Here is an 18,466-nt window from a genome sequence, read left to right on the forward strand (position 1 = left end):
CCAATCGCCGCTCACTGCCGGTTCCCGCTCGGCCAATCGCCCGGCGCGCGAGCCGCCGCCGGAGGGGCCGATTGGAGGAGGCGGGTCTGGGGGCGGGGCCGAGCTGGCCGAAGGCGCCTGTCAAAGCGGGCGAGGGAGCGTCCGACATGTGGCAGCTTCGTAGGCGGGCGCAAAAAGTCCTGTCTGGCCGACAGGGCGCTCAGGGACCGAGTCCCGGAAGGCTGAGTTTTAGCAGGCATTTTCTGGCAACCGCCGCAACAGACTTCACGGGATGGCCGGGTACTTTTTACGCTTCTCACGCCAGCAGGAAATTGAGGGACACTCCCTGGCGTCTGCCCCGCCCCTTAAATCCAGCTGCGCGCGGCGCTTTCGAGGCCGGCGGGAGGAAGGACTACGGTTCCCAGCATGCTTTGCGGCCTCTCCTGTCAGAGTTCCTTCTTTTAAAAAAATAAGGAACAAATTTAGCGTCGTGATTCGAAACGAAGTTGGCTCTGCCATGCAGTAGAAAGCATTTATTTATTTATTTACTTATTTACTTTAAAAAAAACCGCAGTCCGTTAACGAATTACCTCTGTGACGTCACGCGGAGCGACGAGCAGCCAGCCAATCAGCGTCGAGGGTCAAGGGGCGGGCAATATTGGCGGGAGATTGAGAAACCCCGGGAAACTAAGGAAGGCGCTCCCGGGATCCGTGGGGCGGGGAGAGGGATCTCTCTCAGGTACTTCATTTGCATGCGTTAATTCCCGGGTCCCGCGTTGGCTGAGAGAAGCCCCCTCGGGAAGAGAAAGAGGGAAGTGCTGCAATCCCGGCTGTATATTTCTACTTTTTGTTTTTGTCGTTTAGTTTTGGTTATTGTTTTTTCTGGTCTTGTCTCTCCCCCCCCCTCCTTTTTCTTTTTAAGTGCTGTTTTATTTACTTGAGATCCCTAAATATTTTTACTATGCACTTTGTAACATTTATCTTAGTCTAATAATGATGATAATTTATTATTTATACCCCACCCATCTGGCTGGGTTTTCCAAGCCACTCTGGGCGGCTTCCAACAGAATAGTAAAATACAATAGTCTATTAAACATTAAAAACTTCCCTGAACAGGGCTGCCTTCAGATGTCTTCTTAAAGTCTGGTAGTTGTTTTTCTCTTTGACATCTGGTGGGAGGGCGTTCCACAGGGCGGGTGCCACCACCGAGAAGGCCTTCTGCCTGGTTCTCTGTAACTTGGCTTCTCGCAGCGAGAATGTATTGTATATGTAATGTAAGATCAATTTATCCTTTTTAAGTTTGCTGTGTAAAATTATTTGGGGGGGAAATCATTCACTCATTTTGTTTTGGCTGCTGGGGGCAGGGCTTTCCTGTGAGTCAGGAACCAGATGTATAAAGCTCTTCCTTCTCCCTCCGCTCAGACACCCCCCTTGCGAAGAGGAAGAAGAGGATGTCTTCAGCCACAGGTAGGGAGCCAGCCACCTCCACCGCCTCTGCCAAGGCTTCTTAGCCACACTCTCTGCAGCCTCAGTGGCGCATCTGCGCCCACACGGACGTGCCCCTTCAGTGGCACCGGAAAGAGGGAGGAAGCAGCTGCAGGTCCAAGGGGAACTTTCTAAGTCTGTACACCTCAAACCGAGGCTGCGCACCTTCAAAGCCCAACTTCCCTGAAGAATCCTGGGAACTGTGGTTTGCAAAGGGTGCTGGGAACTGTAGTTCTCTGAGGGAAACCAAGCCTTGTGAGGAACAGTTGAGGGAGCTGGGGATGCTGAGCCTGGAATGGAGGAGACGGAGAGGAGGCAGGAGAGACATCTTCAGATGCCTTCAATGGGGAAGATGGAGCAAGCTAGATTTCTGCTGCTCCGGAGGGAAGGATCCGAACCAAGGGATCCAAATGGCAAGGAAGGAGGTTCCGACTCAGCAGCAGGAAGCAACTTCTGACAGGAAGAGATGTTCAACAGTGGGAGGTGGGTCTTGGTCAGGGATTCCTGAGCTGTTCATTCCTGCAGAACCTCCAAGTGTCCTTATTTTCCAGGGACGTCCCTGATTTAGAGAAGCCGTCCTGGTTTCTGATTTCATCCCAGAGTGTCCCACTTTTCCTTAGGACGTCCCTATTTTCATTGGAGGAATGTTGGAGCTCTTCAGACACCCCCCTTGCGAAGAGGATGTACAGTGGACACTCGGGTTGCAAACGTGATCCGTGCGGGATGCACGTTTGCAACCCGCAGTGTTCACCACCCACGTCCGCGCATGCACGGGTTGCGGTTCGGCCCTTCTGCACATGCGCAACCAGTACGTACGGGTTTCGGCGGTCCACAACCTGAAAAAAACACAACCTGAGGCATCTGTAGCCCAAGGTATGATTGTAATTAGTGCAGTTATACATTGTTATTGTGCCTCCTCGTTTAATCCCCACCACAACCGCCCTGCGAGGTAGGACAGGGCCAAGAGGAGGCCATGGTCTTCTTCCCACTCCACCTGCCCCAGGGTTGTAGGCATTGAGCTCTGTGGCTGAGAGGGAGGGGAGGATTCGAGCGCCCCCCCCCAGGTTGGGGGTGAATTGTGGCTGGGCTGCGTCCTCACCTACGGAACATAAGCGAAGGCCCCGGGCATCTCATCCCGAGGGAGTAAGAAGCGGAAAGGGAAAAAAAGAAATGCATCTCTCTTCCCCCCAAACCAGGTGGGACTCGGGATGGGAAAGCCCCATAAGCGGAAATGAAACCTGAGCAGATGAGGGTGACTCACTGAATCCTTGGAAATGGCTCCAGTCAAAATCAAATACGTTGTGTCTTTCACATTTCAGGTAACATCCATGTTCTTTTAAATTAAGGGAAATAGGCAGTTACAAAACAAGCTGAGCTCAAAACATCCAGTATATTAGTAGGCAAACGACTATTTAAAAATAGTAAAAAGCTTTAAATGTTGATTTTTAAAAAAAATAAAAACACCAGTTAATATCATGTCACTAATTCATCATATAACTGGCTCTTTTTGTGTTCCAAATGGTAATCAGTTGATTTTATTATTTTACTAGCAGTGCAATGGGGGGGGCTTAGACCCAGAGTCTCTCCACTATTACTTCTCGCCCTCTTCTGACTCTAGGACCTTCTGGCATATGCATTTTCAAATTAAGGACTATAAACTTGCAGGAAAAGAGATCTGAGCATCTTGAGTTGCCAATTCCAGTGCCAAATAGGGGACTGTGCAGTTCTGCAGCAATCTAGTGGGTGCAGAGGGATAAATACCACCCTGAGAATATACAAAAGTAAGAGTCGTGTGCTGTGCTTCTCAGCTGTTTCTTCTCGCTTTTTCTGGGGCAGGATCCCAAGTCCCCGGTGGAGAACCTGCTGCTTGAAGAAGGGGTTCGGCCCTGGCTCAGCTCTCCCCAGGACCGGAGTAGGCAACTGAAAGCAGAGCTGCAGCTGGAACACGCAAGCCCCATTGGCTACATTGATGTGGGTAAGCATGTGGGAGGAAGTAGCAAAGGAACCCCCTCTCCGGGAACAAAAGGGATAGAGAGGAGTTTTTATCCCTCTCTCACAACACTGGAACTTGTTGAAATCTGTGATGAGTGTGGTGAGCGCTTCGCAATAAATCCCTCTGCTTAATCAGAGATGTATTTACAGTCTTTATTGTACATTATTTACAAGGTACAGAGCATCGTCCGTAGGGATGGAGTGGGAACTTCCTGCTCCTCCTCCAGCAAAGCAGCTTGGGCAGTCCCAAACGCCTCCGTTGTTCCCGGTGGGCGTTTTAACCCCCTCCTGTCCTGAGCTGACGGAACTGGTCTCCCTTCTCCCTCCGTGCCTGAGCTGGTAGATAGGTGCTGCTGCTCTCTAAGATCAGGGAGTCTTGCCTCCGCCTGAGTGGCTCCCCCTTGCTCTCCACCCCCTTTCAGTGCTGCCTGTTATCCCAGCCCCCCTCTCTCCCCCTCCTTCAACTCTGGAGCCTTCCCTGCCAGCTCTGTGACAAAATCCAACGAAGCTGAATGTTGAGAGATTCAGCAAACATTAAAGTCCTTCTCCACGCAGCACACAGTTGAACTGTGGAACTCCTTCCCACAGGAGACAGTGATGGCCCCCAACCTGGTTTGCTTTGAAAGAGGTTTAGACAAATTCATGGAGGAGAAGGCTTACCAATAGCTGCTAGCCACGATTGCTTTGCCTCTGTGGTTGGAGGCAGCAGTGATTGTGAACGCCGGATGCTGGGAACCACAGGAGGGGAGGGTGTTGCTCTTGTGCTTGTATCCTGCTTGCAGTTTTCACATCTTGGGCATCTGGTTGGCCCCTGTGAGAACAAGATGCTGGACTAGAAAGGCCACTGACTTGATCCAGGAGGCCCTTCTTCTGTTCTTAAGGGCTGATGTTGTAACTGCAAGGCAGGATTAGAAGCACAGAGCAAGTGATACACACTGCTTTAAATTTAAAATATGTTAAGACAGCATGTTCTTCAATGAGGTGTTGGCATTCTGAGCAAATGTATTGCAGTGTAGGTTTGTGTCCAGGTGATGGCTGTGTAACTGAGTCCGTGGCTCTTCAAAACAGTTTTAAGTTTGAAATTATATATTTTTTAACTGTTGCTATATCTGTATTGGGATGCGGGTGGCGCTGTGGGTTAAGCCACAGAGCCTAGGACTTGCCGATCCGAAGGTTAGCGGTTCGAATCCCCGTGACGGGGTGAGGTCCCGTTGGTCGGTCCCTGCTCCTGCCAACCTAGCAGTTCAAAAGCACGTCAAAGTGCAAGTAGATAAATAGGTACCGCTCTGGCGGGAAGGTAAACGGCATTTCTGTGTGCTGCTCTGGTTCGCCAGAAGCGGCTTAATCATGCTGGCCACATGATGCCAGCTCCCTCGGCCAATAAAGCGAGATGAGCGCTGCAACCCCAGAGTCAGCCACGACTGGACCTAATGGTCAGGGGTCCCTTTACCTTTATATCTGCATTGTCCCTGTTATACCTGATTGCAAATTCAAATGTATCCCTATTGTGTTTTATGACTTCCTTGATATTGTTTGTGCGCTGGAACTGGTCCATGACCAAAATAATAAATTTAAAAAATGAAAAATTAATAGTTGATTATTATTTTTTTGAAAAAAACAAAAGGAGCAGGAGACTAAGGCAGGCTGCAGGGTTCTGAGTCTGAATGTGTGAACCCTATGTGAATGCACTGCAACTCAACTAAATTGAGGGGGAAAGGCAGGCAGCACCAGCAGGAGACAACTTTCAGATGTTTGATAGTCAAAGTGCAAGTTCTTTGGTGCAGAACCCTGATGTTCTCTTTGTGCTCTTCAGGGAACTGTGGCTCTGCCTTCCTTCAGATAGACGTGGGGCGATCCTCCTGGCCTCTAGACCAGAGCTACCTCACTCTCTTGCCCACCACAGCCTTGATGATGCCCGCCGATGCAAAGCTGGATAAGAATCGTTCTGCGGTCCGGATGTTTAAAGAAGGTAAGAAGGTGGGCACTCTTCAGCCACGTGGAGCCACCTGAGGACTGTAAATGGCCTGGATTGTATTTGCTTGGCATCTCCCTCTCTGTACCCTACAGGAGACTTCCTGGCTTCTGCTCTAGGCGAGAAGTGGGACCGTGTCAGACTCACTTGTAGCCAGCCCTTCAACAAGCGCACGCAGTTCGGTCTCTCCTTCATCCGAATCCGCACTCCACAGGATGTAGACGACAGCAAGTCAGACCCAGTCTCTGTTCCTAGTCAGGTACAGATCCATGGGTCATGGGTAGCTATCCTGCAATTTTACGCAAGCATAGGGACCAAAATCCAGGAAGTAAAGAATATTGTGCACAAACTGGGCGTTAAACTAGTGAAGTTGTTTGTGTAAATGAAATACTAAAACAAAATAAAGTGTGCACAAGCTCCCCATGTATTTATTTTTTTCAAATTAAGATACAGTAGTACCTCTGGTTAAGAACCTAATTTGTTCCAGAGGTCCGTTCTTAACCTGAAACTGTTCTTAACCTGAAGCACCACTTTAGCTAATGGGGCCTGCTGCGCCGCTGCTGCACAATTTCTGTTCTCATCCTGAAGCAAAGTTCTTAACCCGAGGTACTATTTCTGGGTTAGCGGAGTCTGTAACCTGAAGCGTATATAATCTGAAGTGCCTGTAACCCGAGGTACCACCGTAATTGGGAGGCTGCCAGTTCTGCTGTTTGTCTGCTCAAAAGCCACCCTCCCCCCCACCAGGAAGCCCATAAAATTATCCATGGAGAAAGTGAGTAGAGAAAATACTAGAACCAGAACACTAGAACTTTTCGACATCCAGTGAAGCTGAAGATTCAGGGCAGATGAAAGAAAGTGTTTTACGCATCGCGTAGTTGAGTTACGGCACTCGTTCTCAGGAGGCAGTGATTGCCACCCGCCTAGATGGCGTCAAAGGGTTAGACCAATTCATGGGGCATAAAGCTCTCAATGGCTACTAGCCATGGTATGTTCCGCTTCTACTGCCAGGGGCAGTAAGGCTTCTGAATACCAGTTGCTGGGAATTGCGGGAGCTGAGAGTCCTGTAGTGCTCAGGTCCTGCTTGCTGGGTTCCCACAGGGATCTGGTTACGAGAAGAGGATGCTGGGGTTTGGCCTGATCCAGCAGGTGGTTCTTATGTTCCCTGCAATATGAAACCACTTGAGGGATTTTTGAAGGTCTACTGTTCCTAGCAGCCACCATTGTTCAGAAGCACAGTGACCTTGTTCTACCTTGCTTTGCCTGCCAGACGCTGGCAGGGATGCCCTGCTTGTGAACATCCCTGAGGCCTTTGATTAGCAGGATACTGAGCCAGGTGGGCTGTTGTTCAAGCCCAGAATGGCCATTTTTATACTGATGAGCAAAATCTGTTGTTTTTTTGTATTTGAGCTGAGCTATAGAAGCGGGGGACAAAAGGAGTTTAAGTCTAGTATCTTACACAGGACTTCCTCAGTTTGCTAATTATTGATCTAATTATTGATCTCTCAAATGTTACCTCTCTTCTTTCATCCTATTTGTTGCCCACAGGCTCCTTCCGAGTCCAGCAGCCGCCCATGGCTCTCCAATGCAGCCTTCTGCAGGACGTTCTTCCCAGAGGCGCCATCGTAAGTACCTGCGTGTGTGCATCCATTGCTCGCACCCACCCACCTCTGGCACAGGGCCCCCAGAAGGGTGGACAGAAGGGAATGCAGGCCTTATCCTGAAACAATGTTAGTTTGAAACTTCTGGAGGTCTTCAGGATAAGGCTGGACTGCCACCAGTGTGCTTTATGTGCAATACATTCCATTTTTGGACAGGGGCAGGTTGGAGCAATAGAGAACAGACAGTCCTTTTCCAGTTTCTGACTCTGTTCTTGTGGTTCTTTTGCTCACGCTCGTCTCTTGGTAGCAGCATTGCTTCCAGGAAGCTGGAGTCTTGGTTCTGCAGTGGCCTCTTGAGGAAGCAGCTGTTGCGTTTCTCTTTGCAGGAGCACCGAGCAGGAAGCTGTGCTTAAAAGCCGGCTGCAGCAGTTGGACCCAGCCTCCAGCCCTGGCACCTGTATGAGCCGCCCGGCCAGGATGGTGCTGCAGGGGGCCTGTGCCCGCAAAAGAGCCTTCCCCCTGGTGCCTGGCCCCAGCCCTCCTTCTGCAGAGAGCAAAGAGGACGGGCAGAGCCAGCAGGGAACTCAGGAGCCAGTTGCGTCGCGTGAGTATTGGGGATGTGGAGGGGGGCGGAGAGATGGGGACACTTCTGTCTGCCAATAAGCTACTCCTCCAAGCACCAGAATGGGGGCAGATCCACAAGGGGCAATTCAAACTACGTTTGATGTGTTGAGCTGGTCTTGTGAATATTCCAACCCGTGTCAGAGAGAATGGCTTGAGCACACTGGGATAGTGACCAACAAAATCTTAAAACCTTGGACTGACTAAGCCAGATTCCTTTTTCATTTCATTTCATTTTTTATTTGCATGCCGCCTTTCCACAGTTAAATAAACAATGCTGAAGGCGTCTTACAGCATGATCTTGAAAGCCCTAAATGGCTTCAAAGGCCCAGTAGACCTGAAGGAGCATCTCCACCCCCATCGTCCAGCCCGGACGCTGAGGTCCAGCTCTGAGGGCCTTCTGGCGGTTCCCTCCCTGCGGGAAGTGAGGTTACAGGGAACCAGGCAGAGGGCCTTCTTGGTGGCGGCACCCGCCCTGTGGAACGCACTCCCATCATGTGTCAAAAAGAAAAATAACTTAAACTTTTAGATGACATCTAAAGGCAGCCCTGTTTAGGGAAGCTTTTAATGTTTAATAGATTATTGTATTTTAGTGTTTTGTTGGAAGCTGCCCAGAGTGGCTGGGGGGACCCAGCCAGATGGGCGGGTTATAAATAATAAATTTTTGTTATTATACAACAAGATTTACATAATTACAAAAATCAAAAACAATAAATAAACCACATAAAAAATGCACAACCAACTGGGAAACCATTTCCACATTAATCAAAGTCTAAAACTAAGAATACAGTACAGCGTTAATATCACAGTTTAAAATGACATAGTTAAAAAATAACAGCAATTTAAACAAAAACAAAACGGAGCCCTCTCTGCCCAGCAGTGGCAGCATCAGTCCTTTATAGAGCCCAACAGATGTAGAGCCCTGGGCCAGCTGTTGAGTGGCAGGACTGGGGCCCTCAGGCGCTGAGCAGGGGAGTCCTGATGGATCTGTGCTGCTGATTGGGGTTTTTCCCCTGGATCCTTAGTTGCGTCTAGAGGTGCAGGTGGCCTTGGTGGCAAAGAGTGCATTCTACCAGATTAGACGTGTGGCCCAACTATGACCCTCTCTGGACAGGGATAGCTTGACTTCAGTTATCAGGTGTGCAGCCTGGGAGTCATTTTGGACTCACCGTTGTCCATGGAGGCGCAGGTCAATTCTGTGTCCAGGGCAGCTGCCTACCAGCTCCATCTGGTACGCAGGATGAGACCCTCCCTGTCTGCAGACTGTCTTGCCAGAGTAGTGCATGCTCTGGTTATCTCTCGCTTGGACTACTGCAATGCGCTCTATGTGGGGCTACCTTTGAAGGTGACCTGGAAACTACAACTAATCCAGAATGCGGCAGCCAGACTGGTGACTGGGAGCGGCTGCCGACACCATATAACACCGGTCCTGAAAGACCTACATTGGCTCCCAGTACATTTCTGAACAAGGGACGCGGGTGGCACTGTGGGTAAAACCTCAGCATCTAGGACTTGCCGATCGCATGGTTGGCGGTTCGAATCCCCGCGGCGGGGTGAGCTCCCGTCGTTCGGTCCAAGCTCCTGCCCACCTAGCAGTTTGAAAGCACCCTTAAGTGCAAATAGATAAATAGGTACCACTTTATAGCGGGAAGGTAAACTGCGTTTCCGTGTGCTGCTCTGGTGCCGGTTCGCCAGAGCAGCTTCGTCACGCTGGCCACGTGACCCGGAAGTGTCTGCAGACAGCGCTGGCTCCTGGCCTCTAGAGTGAGATAAGCGCACAACCCTAGAGTCTGTCAAGACTGGCCCGTACAGGCAGGGGTACCTTTACCTTTACCTTTTTACATTTCTGAGCACAATTCAAAATGTTGGTGCTGACCTTTCAAACCCTAAACGGCCTTGGCCCAGTAGACCTGTAGGAGCATCTCTACCCCCATCATTCTGCCCAAACACTGAGGTCCAGTGCCGAGGGCCTTCTGGCGGTTCCCTCACTGCGAGAAGCCAAGTTGCAGGGAACCAGGCAGAGGGCCTTCTCGGTGGTGGTGCCTGCCCTGTGGAACACCCTCCCACCAGATGCCAAGGAAATAAGCAGCTATCTGACTTTTAGAAGACATCTGAAGGCAGCCCTGTTTAGGGAAGTTTTTAATGACTGATGTTTTAGTATGTTCTGAGTGGGTGGGGTAATCATTATCATCATCAATCAGTCAATCAATCAATCATCAATTCTCTGGGAATCTTAAGAACTGAACTATTGTGATGTGCTTTATGTGGGGATGCCTTTGAAAATGGTTGGAAGCTTCAGTGCCTAAGCCACTGAAGAGAACTATAGACCTCCCTCACAGCCTACTAAGAGCCACTAGAGGGAGGAAGATAACCATTATGGAGTCTCTGGCCAGTCAGTTCTTCCCTGCTGTCTTCTAGCTGTAAAGTAGATCAGCTACAATCTTAACCTGCCTGCAAAGATGAAAATAATTTTGACTGTTTAGCTTGGAAGGATAAAAAGGGAGGAGGGGGGCAATAGCACTCTCCAAACAGGATGGCATGGATGAGGTTATTCTGTTTTCATCCTCAGAGTAACCCTGAACAGGTTGATCTGTCGGCAAACCAAGATGTGATGCAGGTGGCCTGTGAATGGCACCTTCCACTAAAACAGCACAGGGGGGAGGTTTTTTATATATATATATATATATAAAAGCCTCCTCAAGTGCCGTAGCATACTCCCCCCCCCCGTTCCCCCACCTAGTGACTGCTGGGTTGAGAGCCTGCTTGTGTGTCTCAGGCTCAGTCCCTTGAGACTCTCCAAGACACATCCAATGGCTTTTTTGAGCTGTGGCGATTTTAATTATTTGTTTAAAAAATATTTGTATACTGCTGTATCATTAACATATCTATATCTATATATCTACATCTAAAAAGTTGTTTACAGAAATAAAAACCAGACAGAGGGCCTTCTTGGTGGTGGCGCCCACCCTGTGGAACGCCCTGCCACCAGTTGTCAAGGAAATAAACAACTACCTGACTTTTAGAAGACATCTGAAGGCAGCCCTGTTTAGGGAAGTTTTTAACGTTTGATGTTTTATTGTGTTTTTAATATTCTGTTGGGAGCTGCCCAGAGTGGCTGGGGAAACCTAGCCAGATGGTGTAGAAATAAATTGTTGTTGTTGTTGTTAGAACATAAAACCAATAAAAAGTTGACAACTTTGAGCTCTGGTCTCCTCAGCTGAAGTCCCCACCTCTGCCCACTCTGTGTGACGGTGGATGTCTGCTTGGGGTAGAGACAATGGTGGACAAAGGCGGGGGCTTGCCGCTCACCCCTCCCAAAGCGCGCCATGCCCCTGGATGGTACCAGAGCAGGTAGCTCTGCCACTGGGTACAGCATGGCATAATAATAATAATAATAATAATAATAATAATAATAATAATAATAATGTATATCCCACCCATCTGGCTGGGTTTCCCCAGCCACTGTGGAATAAGAGTTTTCATCAGTGGGTGGCCAGTCCTGCCTTGTGAAGGACTGCTTGGGCAAGATCCCCTCTTTGGTGATCCTTTGTTTCCATCTCTCTGTGTGGGATCTCATTTGCTGTGGAGCAGTCAGCCCCAAAGGAGAGTCTTACCAGACACACCAGCCCTTACCAGACACACCAGCCCTGCATGACTAATGTTGCTGACTTGGTTCGTCTTGCAGGGCCCAAGCGGGAATCGTCTGCCAGAAGAGGGGGCACGAAAACGAGTCGAAGACGGGCGTCATGCAGCAACCTGACGAGGTGATTTGGCCGTGTGGGGAATTTCCTTCTGGTTCAGTCCGTCAGCTGCCCTTCGGATGCCGCTCAGGGTTCAAGGTGGTGGTTTCCCGGAGCAAATCTGTGGCCATCTTTGCATCCTGCAGCTTCCGTTAACCCAGCAAAAAAAGATAATGTTTCAGGACTCCTAAAGGGTGTGATACTGGCGGAAGGACCTGAATGCAGCTGTTATAATGAGGAAAATTAACACATTCTGATTTGTTACCTCCCTGAAGATAAAAGACGAAGTGCATTCATACCCCAGGATGAATACGCTTCAGCTTAAGTATTTTCGGGTTGTGCTCCGTGGCGACCCGGAAGTAACGGAGCACGTTACTTCCAGGTTTTGCCGCTCGCGCATGCGCAGATGCTCAAAATGACGTCACGCGCATGCGCAGAAGCGGCGAAACGCGACCCGCAGATGTGCTGTTGCGTCTTGCATTCCATTCAGGATGCGAATGGGGCTCCAGAATGAATCCCGTTCGCATCCTGAGGTACCACTGTATACTCTCAAAGGGAAAATACCACCATGCATAGTAGTCGTTTTGAATAAATAGTGCATGTGTGCTGAGCTGTGTGTGGTATAAAGGGAGACTTTAAAAGGGACGTGGGTGGTGCTGTGGCCTAAATCACAGAGCCTAGGGCTTGCCTATCAGAAGGTTGGTGGTTCGAATCCCCGTGACGGGGTGAGCTCCCGCTGTTCGGTTCCTTCTTCTGCCAATCTAGCAGTTCGAAAGCACGTCAAAGTGCAAGTAGATAAATAGGTACCGCTCCAGCAGGAAGGTAAACGGCATTTCCATGCGCTGCTCTGGTTTGCCAGAAGCAGCTTAGTCATGCTGGCCACATGACCCGGAAGCTGTCTGCGGACAAACGCCGGTTTCCTCAGCCTATAGAGCGAGATGACCACGCAACCCCAGAGTTGTCTGCGACTGGACGTAATGGTCAGGAGTACCTTTACCTTTTTTTTTAAAAAAGGGAGACTTTAAAATCTTTTAAATGAGCAACAACCTTCTCCACAGGTCTGCAGCAGCTTCTTCTGTCAAGCGTAGGGGTAATTCTCGAAGGGAGCAAAGAGTCGCAGGCCAGCAGGGAAGATTGAGGAACATGGAATGTGAAGATGAAGAGGAAGAGAGATGCCCTAGAAAGAGAGCGGTGGGGTTGGGTGTGTGCCCCATCTGCGCAGGTGAGCAATAGAATGGAAAGAATAGCTAAAAGAGCAAACATGACGAGGACCCGGGGCTTGAAAAAGCATGTCGCTAGTAACAGATGGCAAATTCAAATAAGCCGCCTGCCAGGACCGGTGCTACCATTGGGCAGAGGGAGGCAGCTGCCTCAGATGACAGGAGCTGAGGGGCGGTAGCAGTACCACCTCCTTGGCTGTTCCCCTCTGTTAGACGGCAGAAGCGGAGGTGCACGACGCCCCCTAAACTAGCCGGCAGCCCTCCGGTGTGCTGTGGGATGCTGCTGTCCTGTTGTGACCTTCTGAACATGGAAGGGGTCGCGCCATCTTGTCCTTTGCCTCTGGCAGCAAAATGACTTGGGCCGGCTCTGCTATCTGCAGTCAATCGCTGAGTAGCAATTTATTTTTCAATGATGCTTTCTTTGTGTTTGTTTGTGTGATGTTTCCCGTCTTCGATTTGCAGCACATGGCACTATTTGGCGGGGAGAAATTGTTGGGAGAAGATAGCGTTTTGTTTGCACCCTGCTGATTGGGGGAGAGAGCGCGTTGTTTGCACCACGCTAAAGTGATTGGCCTCGTATTTGCAAGGTGCAGGAGGGTTGCACATAATGGTGTCGCAGTAGTATTCTAACCTCAACTGGCAATCTCAGAGTGGATTGTGGCCAGAGACAGGGGTGGGAGAGAAGGGAGGTTCTAGCTTCTGATGGCTCTTGTCAGACCCTGTTGCTTCCTTCCACAGGCCATTTCCCCACCAATCTCTTACCGGCTCATGCCTCCAGCTGTGGAGAAGAGGATTTTGAAGTGAGCTCTTCCTCCTCGTCTCCATCGTCGTGGGAAGAGCTTGTTGCAGACTGCGTCCACTGCCCCATCTGCCAGTTCAGTTTCCCCGCTGCTGAGATAGAGAGACACGCTAGCAACTGCGGGGAGCCGACTGAGGCCCTGGTGAATGGGCCCTCCTGGCTTTGGGCAGAACAGGGCGAGTAGATTGGGTGCAATCTACTTCAGTCGCACGTTTGGTGATCAGCTGGGATCAGGATGTCGCCAGAACAAGGAGCCCACAAAGGACGCACAGAGTAAGAACTCCAGTAATTGGAGCAAGGAACATGTTATTCGGGTTGCAGTGCCAGCACCCCTTACTCTCCCTCTGGTCTGATTCTTCTCACCAACATCCGCACACGCCAGAGCGCTGGTGCTCATCCTGACTTGTTGCTGTGGTTCACAGCCAAGACTGTCAGAAAGATTCCTTGGAAAGACGGCTTTCTTCCCCGCTCAGCTTCTCTTCTCCCGCAAGGAAGCTGAGGGGCAGGCACTGCGCAGCCCATACCGGTCTCTTTTCCGTACAGACCAGCAGCACGAAAAACGAAGACTGAATTAAATGTTTGCAAGGCTTGCCAAACTCCAAACTCCTGTCCCCCCTGGCTGGGGCTCCTGGGAGCTGTAAGTTCTGCAACATGTGGAGGCCGCAGGTTCAGGACCATTTGGACCAAGGGGCCTGTTCTAGGAATGTGCCGGTGACAATCTTTGTTGTTAAAAATTGGGTTTTTTTCTGAAAAGTTGTCTTGTGTGTCACTGAATGAACCTCTGCACATTCATAGGCACCAATATTTCAAAGGGAACCCCTGTCCTGCGCTACAATTTAGTGGGGAGCTTCATGTTTCTTCCCCTTTCCCCGGCAGGGCATGTGCAACCTCTCTTTCCGATACTTTCTGTTGTTGCGGAAATTCCCCACCGTAATGGTATCCTAGTGACCCACTGCTATTATTTGTGAGCTACCTCTTTAAAAGGAAAGAAAAGCAGCTGCCCTCATTGCTCCGCCCACTTTTAGCTCTGGCCCCGCCCACCACTGGAGTGCGGCCCTCAGAATGTTGACCAGAAGGGAAGGTGGCCCTTGGGGCGGAAAAGGTCCCCCAGCCCTGTTCCAGTTGCCTCAGGTGGTCCAGTTTAATTCCAAAATGCTGAATGGCACTTTGGCTATTCTCCTTGGTTAATGTTTTGAATGATATTCTGCTGTTGCGGCAGCAGACCACTCCTGTTGTATGCCGCCTGCATCAACGGCGGTTGGGCTGGGTGCACTTGGACCCTGCTCCTGCCTGGGAAGCCTGCAAACACTCTGTCTCCCAGCAAGTGTTATTCAGAGCCACGGCAGCCTCAGGCAGTAGCGATCGAACCTAGCTGATATAGAAAAAACCTGTTCCTTTTCCCTTGTGGTGTATACAAAAGCCTGTATGGAGTCCTTAAGTGGGTTCCCTATCGGTAGGAGAAAACACCAACCAGAGTTTATTGAGTACCGTATATACTCGAGTATAAGCCGACTTTTTCAGCATATTTTTTATGCTGAAAAAGCCCCCCTCAGCTTATACTTGAGTGAGGCAGGCGGCGGCGGCAGGCTGCTTGTTCTTCCTCCGCCGCTGCAGCCACCACCAGGTTTGTGGTGTGGTAAACCAGCTTATACTCGGGTAAATAGGTTTTCCCAGTTTTTGTGCTAAAATTAGGTGCCTCGGCTTAAATTTGGGTATATATACTCAAGTATATACGGTATATTGAGAAGCAAGGCAGCTAGTAAGCCAGATCTTTATTGACTGTTGCAACAGGCTGCTCACTGCCACACGCAGGAGGCAGGAGGGATAATGGTGCGCAAGCCCTTATATGGACTTTTGAAATTGCCCATCCTGTAGCCCAAGACCACCGCCTAAAACATACACACATCACAGAAGGAGGCGGTCTACAGCAGAAATCCTGTCTGCCAGGATACCTGATATTGGTCACTGATTGCTTTACGTGGGCAGCCTGGCCATTCTTTTGTGATGGCAAATACTTTAATTCCTGAAACCGGGTCACAGGCTCACCCTGTTCATACACACATATGCCCTTCAGACAGGTAAGCAAAAGACAAGGGGGAGGCTTTCCATTTCCTTCCAGAAATATTTCCAGAGAAATATTTGAGGTCAATTTGGGAGGGTCAAAATGGCTTCAGGACTGCTCTCCTGTACTATTTCAAACACATGGTTTATATACTTATGTATGTGATTGCCTTGTACATTTATGAACATTTATATTTGAGAACTTAGAAGTCTTGTAACACTAGCAATGGTGCTGGAAGCTATTACCACATTGGAGGCTGGCACTGCCTCCAGCTGGAGTGAGTTTCAAAGTTCCATTGCGCACTGTGTGAGGTTCTTCCCTCTGGATCTTCCAGCATTCAGTTTCATTGGCTGGCCCCGCTGGGCTCTAGTATTATGAGAGAGGGAGAAAACCTTTCCTTGATGAAGCACACACTCTTCTCTTTAATAAAGGTAAAGGGACCCCTGACCATTAGGTCCAGTCGTGGCCGACTCTGGGGTTGCGGCACTCATCTCGCTTTACTGGCCAAGGGAGCCGACATTTGTCTGCAAATAGTATTTCCGGGTCATGTGGCCAGCATGACTAAGCCGCTTCTGGCGAACCAGAGCAGCGCACAGAAACGTCGTTTACCTTCCCGCCAGAGCAGTACCTATTGATCTACTTGCACTTTGACGTGCTTTCAAACTGCTAGGTTGGCAGGAGCTGGGACCGAGCAACGGGAGCTCACCCCGTCAGAGGGATTCAAACCACCAAGCTTCTGATCGGCAAGTCCTAGGCTCTGTGGTTTAACCCACAGCGCCACCTGCGCCTCTCTCTTTAATAAAGCAAGCCCCAAATGCCCGGGGGGGGGGGGGGGACACACGACTGGACAGAAGTTGAGTTGACCACAACCCACCTGGTGATTTACCTGGAAAGGAACTCACGAAAGGAGAGAATTGTGCCATCCATTCAAGGCTCCATTCCCCAGCCGTCCCCCTTTCTGCCACCCCAATTGCCTTCCATGTTGGCCTGAGAGAAGGAAAGAGAGACGGAGGGGCTGGGGGCTCTCAGGGCAGATGTGCAAAGGGAGGGAGGGAGGGAGCTGAGAGCAGGAACCGGCTGCGGTGACAAACAGCCCAGGCTCCTGGGGGAGCAGGGTGAGGCCTTGCTGGAGGCTGCCCATGGCGTTCATGTGGCAACCCAGCCCCCTGGGGGGTTGGCAGGTGGGCCCCGCTGCGCTCCTGCCTGCTCCTGCCCCTGCCAGGGAAAAACAAGAGATCCGCACAGGCAGAGGGCTGGAGAGGAAAGCCTGGAGAAGAAGCAGGACACCTTCTTTTTGGCCAGGCCTTCCCTGGTTTGGTTCTGCTGGAAGGGGAAGGAGCTGGACCATCGCTTGCCAGACACACCTGCAAGGAGCTGGCACTTCTGCCCTGGGCGAGATGGCACTGGAGTTCGATGGAATCACGGTGAGTGCAGAGCGGGGAGGGGGGCTCCCCAACACTTTTCATGTGTGTACATACAGACATGTATGCTTCCTTGCTGTCGGCTTCTCTACTAAGATTGTCTGAACTACTTGTCCAGTAGTTGCTGGACTGCAACTACTGCAGACCTTGGTGCCAATCCAAGGAATTATTCTCACAGTTGTTTCTGTAGCAAAAATTAGTTGCTCCCTTGCCTGTCTCTCCTGCTCCCGCATCCTAGCTCCTGCTTTAACGCCCGGCTCCTCCTGCCCTTGGGCTCTGGGTGAGAGCCACAGAGGTCCTTTGAATGTGCACAAAGCAATAAACCTTTCTATATAAAATTTCCAATATATTCAGAAAACAATAAATCCTTAGTTGTTATCCACATTCAGTTATAAGATAAAACATATGCGATGGGACTTGAAAGGAAGTCAGAATTGAAGAAAAGATTTTGTAAGATAAAAGGGGGGGGGGAATATTTATTTTCATTATTATCATTATTTTGTGTGTGTTTTGTATGGGATGTTTGGGAGGAAATAAGACAGTAAATAACAAATACCAAAGTATTGATGCACGTAATTTTTATTTCTCAATTGTATTTTGTGGTAGTATGGTTGTATTTTTTTTTTAGTATAAAATCATTCAATATATATATATATTTTAAAAAAGAGAGAGTCACAGAGGTCCTGCAGCCTCGCTTTTTAGCCATCCTGCACGAAAGCTCCCTCTCCATTGCACTGCCATTTACTCTCAGGTGCTAAATGGCTGGCAGCAATGCAAACCCTCATGCGGCAACCTTCTGTATCGTTTGGTATCCCTCACCCGGATAATGCCTCTTGGGCACCCTGCAGGCCTCTTCAGATAGCCAGGGAGGTGTTCCACTCTAGATGCAGCCTTCTTAGCTTTGTTACCTGGGCCTTTTCTGAGTGGCTGTCAGCAAGCCCCCCCCACCCTTGCCTTCTTCCTCAACAAACAGCTTCCCCAAGGGACTCATTTTCAAATCCATTTGGCCCTCCTGTGCCAAGGCAACTGCTTGCGAATTCAATCGGGCGCAGCCAAGAGGGGAAGTGGAAATGGCACTTGGAAAGCGAGGGACTTAATTACAGAAGAGGTAATGAGTTGGGGCTCTGGGGAGGCAGGGAAACCACCTGGGCTGGGTTGGTTCTTTCCATCGCCTTTTGTGATGCGAGCAATTGCAGCAAATAAACACGGCCCCCTAATGCAGCTTTTGCCAACCGGGTGCCGATAACCCCTAGCTGGCAGGCTGGACATCTGTCCAGAGAAGGTTTGTTCTAAGTGCCGAAAAGGTCTGACTCAAGATCCAGATGTCAGCATCAGTTCCCCTCGCTGTGAAATCTCCAACCATCTGCTCTGCTTTCCACCCTCTTCCCCACGCTTCCGTCCCTTCTGAGAGCCGTGTTACGTTTCTTCATTTCTCTTTTAAAATGTATGCTACCTTTCTATATCAGCCAAGGCAGTTTTGTTGTTGTTGTTGTTTAGTCGTGTCCGACTCTTCGTGACCCCATGGACCAGAGCACGCCAGGCACTCCTGTCTTCCACTGCCTCCCGCAGTTTGGTCA

At 50.0% G+C, this 18,466-nt stretch overlaps 3 protein-coding genes across 4 annotated transcripts in view; 2 read left to right on the top strand and 1 right to left on the bottom strand.

Moving 5' to 3' along the window:
- Window positions 1-18,466, bottom strand: part of LOC310843682 (secreted frizzled-related protein 2-like) — a 246,280-nt gene that overhangs the window by 169,507 nt on the left and 58,307 nt on the right. The gene's annotated exons all lie outside the window — the stretch shown is intronic.
- XNDC1N (XRCC1 N-terminal domain containing 1, N-terminal like) lies at window positions 33-17,462 on the top strand. 2 transcript variants are annotated; one of them, XM_083737027.1, is made up of 11 exons: window positions 33-747; window positions 1,344-1,446; window positions 2,661-2,783; window positions 3,301-3,439; window positions 5,270-5,425; window positions 5,524-5,687; window positions 6,974-7,050; window positions 7,413-7,630; window positions 11,333-11,411; window positions 12,446-12,609; window positions 13,346-17,462. In XM_083737027.1, exons 3-11 carry the CDS (start codon window positions 2,739-2,741, stop codon window positions 13,588-13,590), a joined length of 1,287 nt encoding a protein of 428 aa, XP_083593153.1. In that variant the 5' UTR covers window positions 33-747; window positions 1,344-1,446; window positions 2,661-2,738; the 3' UTR covers window positions 13,591-17,462. The 2 variants fall into 2 exon arrangements, with proteins under 2 accessions (XP_083593153.1, XP_083593154.1); XM_083737028.1 differs by having other exon boundaries at window positions 33-788; window positions 1,400-1,446; window positions 13,346-14,184.
- The window catches only part of LOC310843262 (short transient receptor potential channel 2-like), a gene marked incomplete at its 5' end in the record, with an annotated part of 25,915 nt that continues 24,056 nt past the window's right edge, over window positions 16,608-18,466 (top strand). Inside the window, one exon of the mRNA XM_083736310.1 lies at window positions 16,608-16,892. Coding sequence (XP_083592436.1) covers window positions 16,608-16,892 — 285 coding nt within the window. The remainder of the gene's footprint in view (window positions 16,893-18,466) is intronic.

This window comes from Podarcis gaigeae, assembly GCF_964106915.1.
Source record: "Podarcis gaigeae genome assembly, chromosome: 4".
Taxonomy (NCBI): domain Eukaryota; kingdom Metazoa; phylum Chordata; class Lepidosauria; order Squamata; family Lacertidae; genus Podarcis; species Podarcis gaigeae.